Source organism: Manis pentadactyla, chromosome 6 (assembly GCF_030020395.1).
Source record: "Manis pentadactyla isolate mManPen7 chromosome 6, mManPen7.hap1, whole genome shotgun sequence".
Taxonomy (NCBI): domain Eukaryota; kingdom Metazoa; phylum Chordata; class Mammalia; order Pholidota; family Manidae; genus Manis; species Manis pentadactyla.
The window spans coordinates 57,545,121-57,558,977 of NC_080024.1; the positions used below are offsets into that span (position 1 = coordinate 57,545,121).

General features: G+C 37.2%; 1 protein-coding gene across 50 annotated transcripts in view; it reads left to right on the forward strand.

The window, feature by feature from the left end:
• TTN (titin) overlaps positions 1 to 13,857 on the forward strand; it is a 263,454-nt gene that overhangs the window by 134,038 nt on the left and 115,559 nt on the right. For 13 of the 50 annotated variants that reach the window (XM_057503834.1, XM_057503840.1, XM_057503842.1 and 10 more), the window contains 36 exons: positions 282 to 365; positions 475 to 558; positions 679 to 762; positions 1,068 to 1,145; positions 2,517 to 2,600; positions 3,376 to 3,450; positions 3,567 to 3,650; positions 3,771 to 3,845; positions 3,989 to 4,057; positions 4,165 to 4,248; positions 4,360 to 4,443; positions 4,527 to 4,610; positions 4,811 to 4,897; positions 5,045 to 5,128; positions 5,245 to 5,328; positions 5,441 to 5,521; positions 5,634 to 5,717; positions 5,832 to 5,915; positions 6,024 to 6,107; positions 6,217 to 6,300; positions 6,411 to 6,494; positions 6,605 to 6,688; positions 6,772 to 6,855; positions 6,983 to 7,066; positions 7,200 to 7,283; positions 7,413 to 7,496; positions 7,630 to 7,707; positions 8,108 to 8,188; positions 8,640 to 8,729; positions 9,000 to 9,074; positions 9,280 to 9,357; positions 9,567 to 9,650; positions 11,106 to 11,189; positions 11,425 to 11,505; positions 12,005 to 12,079; positions 12,492 to 12,617. In XM_057503834.1, coding sequence (XP_057359817.1) covers positions 282 to 365; positions 475 to 558; positions 679 to 762; positions 1,068 to 1,145; positions 2,517 to 2,600; positions 3,376 to 3,450; positions 3,567 to 3,650; positions 3,771 to 3,845; positions 3,989 to 4,057; positions 4,165 to 4,248; positions 4,360 to 4,443; positions 4,527 to 4,610; positions 4,811 to 4,897; positions 5,045 to 5,128; positions 5,245 to 5,328; positions 5,441 to 5,521; positions 5,634 to 5,717; positions 5,832 to 5,915; positions 6,024 to 6,107; positions 6,217 to 6,300; positions 6,411 to 6,494; positions 6,605 to 6,688; positions 6,772 to 6,855; positions 6,983 to 7,066; positions 7,200 to 7,283; positions 7,413 to 7,496; positions 7,630 to 7,707; positions 8,108 to 8,188; positions 8,640 to 8,729; positions 9,000 to 9,074; positions 9,280 to 9,357; positions 9,567 to 9,650; positions 11,106 to 11,189; positions 11,425 to 11,505; positions 12,005 to 12,079; positions 12,492 to 12,617 — 2,997 coding nt within the window. The remainder of the gene's footprint in view (positions 1 to 281; positions 366 to 474; positions 559 to 678; positions 763 to 1,067; positions 1,146 to 2,516; positions 2,601 to 3,375; positions 3,451 to 3,566; positions 3,651 to 3,770; positions 3,846 to 3,988; positions 4,058 to 4,164; positions 4,249 to 4,359; positions 4,444 to 4,526; positions 4,611 to 4,810; positions 4,898 to 5,044; positions 5,129 to 5,244; positions 5,329 to 5,440; positions 5,522 to 5,633; positions 5,718 to 5,831; positions 5,916 to 6,023; positions 6,108 to 6,216; positions 6,301 to 6,410; positions 6,495 to 6,604; positions 6,689 to 6,771; positions 6,856 to 6,982; positions 7,067 to 7,199; positions 7,284 to 7,412; positions 7,497 to 7,629; positions 7,708 to 8,107; positions 8,189 to 8,639; positions 8,730 to 8,999; positions 9,075 to 9,279; positions 9,358 to 9,566; positions 9,651 to 11,105; positions 11,190 to 11,424; positions 11,506 to 12,004; positions 12,080 to 12,491; positions 12,618 to 13,857) is intronic. The other 37 variants (XM_057503858.1, XM_057503862.1, XM_057503866.1 and 34 more) reach the window with 27 other exon arrangements.

Below are 13,857 nucleotides of genomic sequence, written 5' to 3' on the forward strand. Positions count from 1 at the left end.
CAATAGGACAATTTTACCAGTAACTTCCTGGGGACAAAGTGGAATTATATAGTCCCTGGCCAGTGAATTTCTCAATTTTAACATCATGATCATAAAGAAATGCTGATCATAAATAAAACTGGGAATGAGACATTTTCCTAGCCAATGTGTTATTGTCACTAATTTGGGTCTATGAACTATGGCAATGTGAGTGATGACTGGGTATTATGTGTTGTTTTTTTATACTGTTCTTTATCCACCTTGAAATATTGCTAATTGTATAAATACTAATATCTTTAAAGTTTATGAAATATCTGAAGAATCAGCCCAAGAAGAAAAAGTACTTGTGACTCATCCTCCAAAGACAAAGACCAGGCTAACGAAAGGTATATAACACAATGATCTAGTCTGAATGAAATTTATTTTTGGCTCATTTTAAAAGCTCAATAGTTTCCTTCACTGTTTATAAATGTAACTATACTCATATCTTTTAAGTACCTGAGCCACCCAAGAAAGTTGTTCCAGAGGACAAAATATATGTGACTATTCCTAAAAAGAGAGAAACGCCAGAAACTAAAGGTACATTTCAACAGCATCAAACTTGGATGAATATCCTTGGCTTCAAGACTCAAAAACTGCATGTTAAATAATTTACTGTTTCTACAACTTCTATGTGTAAACCTACTAATATCTTTAAAGAACCTGATACAACCAGAGAAGTCTTTCCAGAGGTGGAGTTACCTGAGGCTGTTCCCCAAATTCCAGAGCATCCTCCAACCCAAGGTATAATCCTTAGTTATGAAAATCTAAATAAGAAAATCTTTTTTCTTCTACATGCAAAATATACTTAGTGTTTTGTGTTAATTCTCACAACCTCAATGCTAAAATACTAATATCTTTAGAGTACCTAATGTACCCATGCAAGGAACTATCTATGACTTGTCCACAAAAAACAAAGAGAAACTATTAGAAAAAAAATTTTTTCTAATTTAAAGTTAGAATATCTGTTAATATACTTAGCTTTTTTAGTATGTCATGTCTTCATGTATTTGCCTTTTCTCAACTAAAAAATACTAATATCTTTAAAGAGTTTGAAGCCTTCAAGGAAGTTGTTCCAGTGGGGCAAGCTCCTATATCTAAAAGAAAGAAAACACCACCATCAAAAGGTACAAGCCAGAAGAAAGTCAGCATTCTTACCTCATGAGTGTGGTTGTATTTGACACATGTAAAAATACTAATATCTTGAAAACCTCAGCTACTACCAAAGAAGTTATTTCGGAGATATGGGTCCCCAAAGCAAAAGCTCAACTGGTATATACATGTCTGTATGAGTCATTCAAGAGAAAAGAGAGGGGAAAATTCCTATAACCTACATATATGGAAGGTGCTTGTGTGTAAAATGTATCTATGAGTCCTCCAGGTAAAATATGTGTATATATGTATAATGTGCAGATGTGACCCAGATGGATTCTTCAGTAAGCAATAGCTATCACTGTTTCTATAAAAAATAAAAATCAGACTAGCTAGAAAAAAAGCTACACAAGACCTCTTATAATATTTATATCCCTGAAACTAGATTTAAAGCAGAAATCAGTGCCATCAAACGACAGATGTGCGTACTTGGCTGTAGTCTGTAAGTCAGTTATTCAACTCTCCATGGGGTTGAAATTCCAGGATATAAAATAACCACCTGCTGAGATTTCTTTTCTATTAAAATAAACTTGCTACTAAAAATAGGCATATGAATTTGAAATAACTGATTTTCCAGAAGACATAAATATCATAGAAGTATTTCAGAAAACCATGACTTAAAGAAAATAAAATATATTCAGTGTGGAGCTGTTCTTCCTGTGATATATCTCTACCTGAGAGCCTTCTAAGACCAAGCAGTTAAAACTAAACCAGCTAAAGTTGGAATTTTGCCCTAAATACTGAATTGTTCCTCTCCTTGTCTTTTATTTTTAAAGAGTCCTACATTTTTCATTTTGAATATTTTTAGATGAGTCAAAAGAGGAGAAAGTTTTAAAACATCCAGAATAACTATTTCTTCACAATATCTATCAAATTCAGTCATTTTAAAAGTATCTACTTTCAGATTGTTTCCTCAGTCTAGAATCTTTGAGTTGTTCTCTCTCCTATATTTGAAAATAAAGACCTTTTTAAAATGCCTGAGGTAAAGATACAAAACAAATCCAATTTGGATAAGAAAAGAGCTGTTTTGTTCTCAAATAGCTGAAGGTACATCATTATTTATAAAAACTCAGTTTTTTTCTCTTAAAGCTAATTTTCCATGATCTAATTTTCTATACATATGCCATTCCAAAAAATACAATTACAAATGTTGACAGTACCTGAAGTTGACTGACCAAGAACACAGTTCCAAATAATCAAGAATTTATACTATTACCAAAGAATCAGATTCAGGGAGCAAGGATGCCTCCCAGTCTGGGGCATTCCTGTAGGTGGAGTTCTGACTACAGCTCTTCATTGCTCTGAAAATATTCACTCTGAAATATAATGCATTAATATCTTTAAAGTTCCTGAATCACCTCAAGAAGCTGTCCCTGTAAAGGAAACACCCATGGCTGCTCCCCCTGAAATTGAAACACCTTCTACTAAAGGTATCATTCACTCTAACACTCCTGCCTTCATTCATCTAATAAATGCCTGATATGTGCAGGGTCCTCTGGAGTTGGGGAATAATAAGGACAAATAAGACTTGATTCCCTTCCTCAAGACTTTATACTTCATCCAATTCTTGAAGGAAGGAATCTTGTAGCCATAAAAATCACCTGGATTCACTTAATGTAATTAACTTCTAGTGATCCCTTAACCTCTAAATATGATACTAATATCTTCAAAGCACTAGAAGCTATGAGATAAATTGCTCCTGAAATGCAATTATCTGAGGATGTTCTAAGGAGCCAGAGCTTCTGCCTGTGAAAGGTACATGTCTCCTCTGAACAGAAACTGAAGAAGAAATTTTGTGTCCTCTGCTCTAAAAACTATGTCTAATGTTCTTCATAGCTCCTACATGGAAACACACTAATATCTTTAAAGCACCTGAATCTCCACAAGAAGTTTCCTCTTAAAAGGAAATATTTGTGGCTGTTCTTATCAAAACAGAAAACCCTCCTATTAAAAGTATCAGTTCAACAAATTAAGCATTTGTAAGGAGGGTCTACAGGGTCACAGGAGTTCTGCTGGGTGTGGAGAAGAGGGAGAACCTCTTCTCAAGGATCTTGCTAACTAACCTCTTAGACTTATTTACTGGTAGGGCAAGGGGAGCATAGACAGAAAAGAGACTTCTAGAAAACTATATTTGCTAACTTATTGTGGTTACTGTTGTCATTAATCATTTTAACTCTTAAATGTGATATACTAATATCTTTAAAGTGCCTGAAGCTCCTCAAGAAGTTGTTCCTGCAAAGAGAGTTCCTTCCAAAAAAAGAGAACCTCCATCAGCTAAAGGTACAAGCTGCCATTCCCTCAAGCTCAAGAAGAAATAGTTCTTGTAGTCATGAAAATATTTTGCTGTTCCTAGTGATCTTCATAACACTAAATGTTAAAATACTAATTTCTTAAAGCGCCCGAAGCTCCCCCAGAAATTGTCCCTGAAAAGAAGACGCATGTGGTTCCTCCCAAAAAGCCGGAAGTCCCTCAGGGTGAAGGTATATGTTGCTGAAAGCTTTGAGATTTAGAAAAATGTATTTTCCTATATATGTACATGTGTTTGCCATTTGTAGTGATTCTTGTAGCTCCTAAATGTAAAAATATTAATGTCTTTCAAGCGCCTGAGGTTCCCAAAGAAGTCCCAAAAAAGAAAGTGCATCCTCCACAAAAGCCTGAAGCTATACCTGTCAAAGGTACTTCTAACCCTGAAAGGTGGGATAGGGCGGGGATAGGAAGGACCACCTTGACAGTTCAGAGGTGTTTTTGATATGTAAATGTTATTCTTGTCTGTGTTGACCCTTGTGTCTCAAATTTAAATTTACTAATATCTTCAAAGTGCCTGAAGCTCCCAAAGAGGTGCCTGTGGTTCCTCCTAAAAAGCCTGAAGTCCCACCTGTTGTTACAGGTATTTGTCACTGATCTTAGGTTTAAGATGATATAACTTCTGCGTGAAAGTCAGTTGTTTTGGTGGTCTTCCTAACTCCAAATATAATGTTACTAATATCTTTTAAGTGCCTGAAGTTCCTGAAGAGGTCGTCCTTGAACAGAAAGTACCTGTGGTTCCTCCTAAAAAGCCTGAAGTCCCACCTGTCAAAGGTATTTGTCACTGATCTCAGGTTTAAGACGACGTAACTCTTCTACTCTTGAAACTATTTTGTTCCGGTGGTCTTCCTAATTCCAAATGTAACATTACTAATATCTTTTAAGTACCCGAAGCTCCTAAGGAAGTTGTCCCTGAAAAGAAAGTGCCTGTGGTACCTCCTAAAAAACCTGAAGTCCCACCAGCCAAAGGTAGCCACCCCCATTTCATTCTGTTTGTTACTACCTGTTTGTCTCTACTCTGTCTAATCATGAAAAAACTAATATCTTTAAAGTACCCGAGGTGCCAAAGGCAGCTGTCCCAGAAAAGAGGGTGCCTGAGGCTATTCCTCCCAAGCCGGAAAGTCCTCCCCCTGAAGGTAATGTCAAAACTATACATACCAGGGAGAAAACAAGTGCTATTTTAGCTAGAAAATTGTATACTTAAGTCCCACTACATAAAAGTCATATAAATTCTAAAGGAAAAAAAGTCTGCAGTCATTGAAAATGTATATGATTACTTGTAGAGTCATCAATAATTTACACCTTTTCTAAACACAAATTACCAATATCTTTGAAGTGCCTGAGATGCTGCCAAAGGAAGTCATCGCTGAGAAGAAAGTGCCTGTGGCTCCTCCTAAAAAGCCAGAAGCTCCACCTGCTAAAGGTATTTATCCTCCCATGTTTTGGTCACCTGTTTCAGGGGGCTGGGAAAAGAGAGGGTGTTAAGTGTCCACTACCCTCACAAATTGTATTCGCTCGGGTAAATGTGTTGCCCCTAGTCTCTAACTAAAAGATACTAATATCTTCAAAGTGCCTGAAGTCCCAAAAGAAGTTGTTCCTGAAAAGAAAGTGTCTGTGCCTGTGCCCAAAAAACCTGTAGCTCCACCTACCAAAGGTATTTATTCCCTCTGCCCTGTTAAGAAGTAAAATCATAGTCTTGTACTCTTCACAATCATTTTAAATGTATGCCTTCACAATTAATAAGTTCTAAAACTACTAATATCTTTCAAGTGCCTGCAGCTGCTCAAGAAGTTGTTCCAGAAAAGATAATAACCAAGCTACCGCCCAAAACACCAGAAGCCCCGCCTGTCACAGGTACATGTCAGCCCTAACCTCACTTTGTAGATGTATCTCTTCCATTCTTGGGAATAATTTTAGTCCATTGCTCTTCATTAACTTAAGTATAAACCTGCTAATATCTTTCAAGTGCCTGAAGTTCCTCCAGAAGTTGTCCCAGAAAAGAAAGTTCCCAGGGCACCACCCAAGCCAGAAGCCCCACCTGTGGAAGGTACTTATTCCCACTGCTCTTTCAAGAAAAATTACTGTCCTGTACTCTTCACAATCATTGTAATATACGCCTTCACTATTCATAATTTCTAAACCTACTAATATCTTTCAAGTGCCTGAAGTTCCTCCAGAAGTTGTCCCAGAAAAGAAAGTCCCCAGAGCACCAACCAAAACACCAGAAGCCCCACCAGTTCCAGGTATTTTTGACCCCTGTCATTATTCTACAGAAGAAATACCTCTTCTGCTCTTGGAAATATTTGTAGTTCACTGATCTCATTAACCTAAGTGTAAAACCACTAATTTCTTCTAAGTGCCTGAAGTTCCTCAAGAAATTGTCCCAGAAAAGAAAGTGCCTGTGGAGCCTCCTAAAAAGCCTGAAGTCCCACCTGTTACAGGTATTCGCCATTCACCTTGACTTTAGAAGATTAACTTTTATGCTCTTGATAATATTTTGTTCCAGTGGTCTTCATAATTCCAAATGTTATTTTACAATATCTTTTAAGTGCCCGAGGCTCCCAAGGAAGTTGTGCCTGAAAAGAAAGTGCCTGTGGCACCTCCTAAAAAGCCTGAAGTCCCACCTGTTACAGGTATTCACCATTCACCTTGACTTTAGAAGATTAACTTTTATGCTCTTGATAATATTTTGTTCCGGTGGTCTTCCTAACTCCAAATGTAATGTTACTAATATCTTTTAAGTGCCTGAGGCTCCCAAGGAAGTTGTGCCTGAAAAGAAAGTGCCTGTGGCGCCTCCTAAAAAGACAGAAGTCCCACCAGCCAAAGGTATCTGTCACTGATCATAGGCTAGAAAGACATAACTCTTCTGCCTGTGAGAGTATTTTGTTCCGGTGGTCTTCCTAACTCCAAATGTAATGTTACTAATATCTTTTAAGTGCCTGAGGCTCCCAAGGAAGTTGTGCCTGAAAAGAAAGTGCCTGTGGCGCCTCCTAAAAAGACAGAAGTCCCACCAGCCAAAGGTATCTGTCACTGATCATAGGCTAGAAAGACATAACTCTTCTGCCTGTGAGAGTATTTTGTTCCGGTGGTCTTCCTAACTCCAAATGTAATGTTACTAATATCTTTTAAGTGCCCGAGGCTCCCAAGGAAGTTGTGCCTGAAAAGAAAGTGCCTGTGGCACCTCCTAAAAAGCCTGAAGTCCCACCAGCCAAAGGTAGTCACTCCCACGTTGCTGTGTTTGATAAAGTCCGTTTGTCTCTACTCTGTCTAATCATAAAAATACCAATATCTTTAAAGTACCCGAGGTGCCAAAGGCAGCTGTCCCAGAAAAGAAGGTTCCTGCGGCTATTCCTCCCAAACCGGAAAGTCCTCCCCCCACAGGTAATAATGAAGCTGTGCAAACTGATTTTTATAAAGAAAAACTCTTTTGTGTTGTAAAACTCTTTTTGAAAAATATTTCATATACTGTAGTCAGTTCTTGCAGTGAAATGAGCTTCTGTCTTTAAAGTGCATGAAGAGCCTGAGGAAATCGGCCCCGAGGAGCCTCCAGTCGCAGCCGTGGAAGAGCCAGAGCCTGCTGCTCCTCCTGAAGGTACTTGGCGAGCTTCCCTGTGGCCTCAGCCAACCCTCACCCGTCTCGCCCGGAGCATTCTGTGCATTAGAAGCCTTGTCTTGTTTAGCACTCATCTTCACTGATTCTAAAACATAAATTCTAATATCTTTAGTGGCCGTGCCACCTAAGAAACCTGTTCCAGAAAAGAAACCACCTGCTGTTACTGCAAAAAAACCTGAACCACCACCAGTGAAAGGTATTTCTCACTGTCACTGTTTTCCTACAGAAAAATGTCTGTCTTTAAAATGTTCTGTTGTGCTGCTCTGCTTGATGATTTCCATATGCCATTGATGCTACACACTAAAAACAATTAATGTCTTTAAAGTGCCAGAGGTGCCCAAGGAAGCTGTTCCTGAAAAGAAAGTGCCTCCAGTGGTTCCCAAAAAGCCGGAAGTCCCACCTGCTAAAGGTACATGTAGCTTTCCACTGTTTGATGGAGGTGAACACAGCCTCCAACTCTTAAAAAGTGTTTTGTTCTATGTAAGTATGGTAAATGTTCACCAGCAATCCTTCATAATGTTAAAATACTAATATCTTTAAAGTGCCTGAAGTTCCAAAGGAAGTTGTTCCAGAAAAGAAAGTAGCTGTTCCCAAAAAGCCGGAAATCCCACCAGCTAAAGGTACATGTCACTAATGAAATTCTGCAGAAAAATGCTCACTCTTGGTATCAAAAGTCACTTATAGAAAACCCTTTTGTCAAACCTCATATTCACAAATACAGTCTGCTCTTCTGAATGTTTAGGGTTTAAGTGTTTTTAAATAATATCATTGATTTTTTTTTTAAAAAGCTGATGCATCTATTATGAGCATTGGAAGAGTGTACCAATACGGTTTTATTAATCTTAGTAGGCCACATTTTCCTCCCTGCTAGGAGGATGCAAGAACAGATGATTGGCCTTATTGTGAATTTTGTTCTTGAACCTGTCCCTGGGTTATTTGAACTACATGGGAACTAGATGTGCTATACATTTCATGTACTTTTCAAATACCCAGAAGTAAAACTAACTAATATCTTTAAAGTGCCAGAGGTGCCAAAGAAACCTGTCTTAGAAGAGAAGCCAGCTGTTCCTATCCCTGAGAAAGTGGAGCCTCCTCCAGAAGGTACACATAAGACCATTAATAAGCGTGCCACTTCTGACTTTTTCTAATTTAAACCTTGTTCCTCTTCTTTTCTAAATCAGTGTGTCTTGGTCATTTTCTATCCTTTAGTTGTTTGTCTTATTTCGTCATTCTTAGATCTATTTTGGGTTATCAGTCACTGGTAACTACATAGGGTATCATAAGCTATATTCAATAAGACTCCTCTAATGTGAAATAGGGTGGGAGAACTAGTGACTATAAATGACATTAAGCTCCTAAAGCTCTTTCCGATCATTCAAATTAATAGGAATAGAAGTCATTGCAAATAAGATAGATTTCATCTTAATAAAGATAAGATTCACTGAAACACTGAAACAAGGGAAGAAATCAAGAATACTATTTGTGTTCAGTGTTTTGTACATTTTAGAATATTGTTACACACATGGAATTAAAGTTAACTGTATCTTTAAAGTATATGAAGAACCCGAGGAAATTATTCCCGAAAAGGAAGAGCCAGTTCCTGCAGTAGAAGAGGAGGAACCCGAGGCCCCTGCACCAGCAGGTACAGGGCAGGATCCACAGCATGGGAAAATACAGTATTCGATGTCTATTATACATCTTCTTTAAGGGAAGATCTCAGTCTTCTATCTCCTTACTCGAAATTTGACTTCGTTGGCATGAAAAGAAATTGCTTGCACACATAAGCCTTTGGGCCTACAGAGTTTTACAATATGCATACCAAAGGAATAGGTGTGATCTTTTTTATTCACTTATTTCTATTAAAGTTATCATTGTAATCATCTGCCTCTAAAAGGAATTCCTATCTTTCAAGTGCCTGAAGAGCCCAAGATTGTTCCAGAGAAGAAAGTTCCTGTCATCAAAAAACCAGAAGCTCCACCTCCTAAAGGTACTTACAGTAAAATAAATCAATATTTACTTCATTTTTGTGTGCTGTCTAAAATTTGACACTCTTTCTTTTGTGTGTGCTGTGTTGTATTATGTGTTTAATTGTTATCCCTATGTTACAGTGTTAAACGGGCTTGTCAAATTAATGTGTATATATATTTCATCTTTCAATTTTATATTACTAAATGTTACTAATATCTTTAAAGTACCTGAGATGGCAAAGAAAGTTGTCCCAGCAAAGAAAGTCCCAACTATTAAGAAGCCAGAAGCACCAGCAGCTAAAGGTATTAACATCATAATATTTTGTAAAGTATTCTGAAATCCTAAAGTGGAATCCATTAGGGATCTCTCACTGTTACATAACTAGGGACAAAAGTGTCCTTATTTTGGTTCCATTCATTTTAATGCTGTGCCAATGATTATAGATTCTTTAACATTAAATTTTTTAATGTTTTAAAATACTCTTTTTAAAATAAAACTAATGTCTTCAAAGTGCCTGAGGTGGCCAAGAAGCTTGTTCCAGTAAAGAAAGAACCTGTACCTGTTACCAAAAAACCAGAAGTCCTGCCAGAAAAAGGTACCATAAAGAAAAAATGTGTATTTCTCTGAACATGGAGCATTTTAATAATAGTTCTTAGAGGAAAAAATACTCAGGTATAAGTTTATGCAAAACCACATTTCCTAGAAAAAAAAGAGGAAAATAATGAGGGCAAAGAAAGATTATAAGACAGACAAGCAGAAGGAAAAAACATGAGTGAGATTTAATTGTGCCATGACGTCTGCTCACTCACCTTGTGCAGAACAGCTCAGTCAGCATATTTTGTTGAATGTTTACCATTAACAAGGCACTATATTAGAAAAATAAACTCAGAAGCTGTCTTCAAGCAACTTAGATTTGGTAGAAGAAAGAAAGGACAGAGCAAGTCTATTATAGACAGGAAGTGATCTCACCCACAAAGTAGTATAAAGGGCTACAGAATCATAGGGCAAGGAGAGATCAATTTCAGGTGGAGGCATCAAGGTAAGCTGTGTGAAGGAAATCGAATATTAAGTTTTAATGGATTTTTACACAAAGCGATTGAGGAAATGCTATTCTAGACAAAAGGAAGATTATATCAGAAGGCACAGAGGTAGAAGAGTCTTAGAAGTTGAACTGTGTAATTCAAATAAATGTGTGTAATTTGAGTATGGATTGGCTGTGGGTATCTTGAAAGAAAAGACTGGATGTAAAGACGAGGGTCATATTTTGGAGTTCTTTCAGCGCTGGTATAAGGTGTATACTTATTCCACAGGCAGTAGGAAGCTTCAGAGGTTTTGAAGCAGGTGTACAAATTACGGAGTTCAGCTTCAGAAAGATAACTGGCAGCAGGACAAGCTATTGGAAGACAGAGATAATAGGAAAGAACCGGTAGAGTTATTTAAGATTATTAAGGGTTGGATGAGACCAGTGGTGATAGAAATTGAAAAGGAAATTGGATTTGAGAGAGATGGAAGTTGAACTGGTTTGTGTGACTCTATCAAAGCAACTAGGCAAAGAGAGGAGCCCAGGACGATGGTAAGGGTTGAAACTAGACAGCCATGGCAGTGGCTCCTGGGGCCCCTGAACTAATACTAGAAAGATCAGGAATACATTTTTCACACTTAAGTGTGGAAGTTGGGAATGTGCATCTGGAGCTTAGGAAAGAGATCAGGGTTAGAGATTAGATCTAGAAGTCATCCACATGGAAATAGAGTTGAGAATGCAGGAGTAATTGTTCAAACAATGTAGAGCCAATTTTTAAAAGCATCAAAGTTAGACTAGTGAAGACACTGACAGTTCAGGGTACACAGAGGAAGAGAAGCAAATGAAGAAGACTGAGAAAACTCATTTATAAAATTAGGATGTCCAAAAAGGTGTCATGCCCCCCAAAGCCATTTTCCCCAGGAAGTCTTGTAAGATGAAGTTCTTGCCCTTGTATTCTTTGCCTGCTCTTTGCAGAATCTTACACATCCTCTAAATTCTCAATAGTAAACCAAATCAATATCTTTAAAGTGCCTGAAGCACCCAGGGAAATTGTCCCAGAAGAGAAAGTACCTGTTCCTGTTCCTGAAGAGCCAGAAGCTCCACCTGTCCAAGGTACACGGCTGCTTTATTAATCTTGTGAAGACGACAAACATCTTCTCCATCTTGCTTTGGTTGTAGATGGGTCTTTTGTATTTCTGTTGTCTGTCTTATGCAGTAAAGTTATAGATATTTGGGGGTCATCTGGAGAATATGGTGTTAATGTATAACTAAGTTGATATGTTGCAACTTAGCAGTTATGGTATTCCATTCTGAATACAGTCTAAAATAAAATACTGTATTTTTTAAGTTGAAGAGTCTCCTGAGGAAGTAATATATGAAGAAAAGGCCTCCATAACCATTGATAGAAAAGTGACTCCCCCTGTTGAAGGTATATATATCTATATAAACAAGATTGTTTTAATCTCTTGAACACTCCTGTTAGAAATACACAAGTATTAATAGGGTGACATTTCTTCTTGAAATTACATGCAAACCATTCCAGCACATGTTTGGCTGCTTTATTTTTCAAATAATTTCAAAATATACTTCTTTTGAAGTAGAATCTTTGAGTATTCGGAATGGTAATTATAAATTCCAAAAGATACAGTTGACTGAGATAAATCTGGAATAATTGCATTGGATTCTCAAATGAGAACCCAATATCAAATTTTCAGTCATCTCATTTGCCATCAACATGCATGGAATAACACATTTAATAGAAAGTTCAAGTACGAAAGAAATCTGACTTCTTTTTCTATACTGAAATTGTATGAATTGTGCATTTTTGTCTTTGTGACTATAATCTTTGCATCTATGGGAAATTGTTATGAGTGTTTGTGAAGATCTTTGCATTACAATCTTACATCCATTGTCAACCTTCTTTAAAGAACGTGAAATTGGAAAGTATATTGAGCCTGAAGAACCTGAACCTGAACCACAGCCAGAAGAAATACCAGTACAAGGTATTCAATTGATTGGACTTAAATATTCATCATCATATTCTTCTTCTTGATATGTCTGTGTTATATGTTCTTCTACAAGTGCAGAGGTCTCTTTGCATCTGTATGTAAGGTACTCTGTTTTAAATGTTTATCTCATTCTCATGTGTCCATGTAATTTGTACTATTTATCTCAGGTCAGTGTGGCTCACTTGGAGGCTTCTTTTGTTGTATTCATTAGTGCCTTTGCTGTATTTCTCATAGTCTCTGTTAATGTTGGTATTTTTATGTTTTATATGGAATGCTAATATTATGTATCCAAAAAAGCAAACTTTACTTCAGATATATATATATTTAAATTCCTACTGAATATGCTATATATCCACATACTAAATAACATTTATAGATACTAATGCTCCTGAAATGCTCTTTCAAGAACCTGAACCTAAACCTGAACCTGAAAAGAAGGTTCCTGAGAAACCAAAACTCAAACCAAAGCCCCCAGCTGCTCCTCCTGCTCCACCTAAGGAAGATGTGAAGGAGAAAATGTTCCAACTTAAAGGTATAAAATGCCGCCTCCAAAGTTTTATTAACCTGCTTCAAACTTCTATCCAGTCATCTAAAATGGGGCTTCTGAGAATTGTATTACTTTTAAAAGTGTGTACTTCAGACGTGACCAAGCTGTGGGACTTGCAGAGAGACTTGCGCTTTATGCTACCCCGGATGCCTTGTCGGGGCCTGCCTGCAACCTCAGATGTCAGAAAATGCCTTGTTAGTTGCTTCCTGGGCATCTGGATGCAGAGGCTGTCCCGCTAACTTTCTTAAGTGGCGTGGGGAGAAAGGAGTTTCTGATTTTGATCTGATTGCTATGCATATGTTTGGGATCTTATGCATGTGGAATGTGTAGAAAAACTTCACAAGATATTTTAATGTTGAAGTAACAGATTTATACAAAAGCTAAAACTTTGTTCTTAAAGAATTCATGTGTCTTTAAATATACTATCAGTAAAATATTTATGACAGCCAATATGTGCTCATATACCAGGAAAGCAAAGCATGTGAATGACCTGTCACTGCTCCACCACTGTTTTTTTCTTTTGCAACTTAATAAAAGCCCAGATGTGTTCTTTGGTGGTCTCAGTGTAGCCAGAAAGAGTGGTTAGGAATATATTCTATATTACCATCTCTTCCCATTGTTAAACTTCCTTCCCTTCATTCTTTTGGCGTTTAGATTTTTCTTTGTATTGATGCAATATTACTTAATTTCTTAAATAAGACCTTCAAAAGATGAAATAACCTTGCAAGACATAGTATTATTTTTGTGTTAATAAAATGTTCTCTTATATGTAGTGTCATGAGATTTCTCAATCTAAATTAACCTAGGTATAATCTTAGTTGAGCACTTTCCCATACTGACCTACACATGTGCAAAGCCAGAATCTTCCAGACTTTGCTTCTCATGACTCTTGCCCCTCTACAACCCTCCTCCTGACTGGTAGGGGGAACTTCTCACATTTTAAGTCAGACATTAAAAAAAAAGTGAGTACTTCTTAAAAAGCTACCCACGTGTTGATATATAATCCATGAAGAAACACAAATTCTCTTCCCTTAATTTAAAATTTATGTGCAAAGGAAAATTTCTTCCTCCCGCAGTAACCAAAATCGTCTTCTTTCTCAACCAGACCTGAACTTAATACTCAACTTCAGAGTAAAACTGCAGTGTTTTCATGGTTTGAGTGCTTCTAGTATGTTCTTTGGAGGCTGTCCTTGGCTGTTATTAATGCTTTTTGAGTATAAGCAAA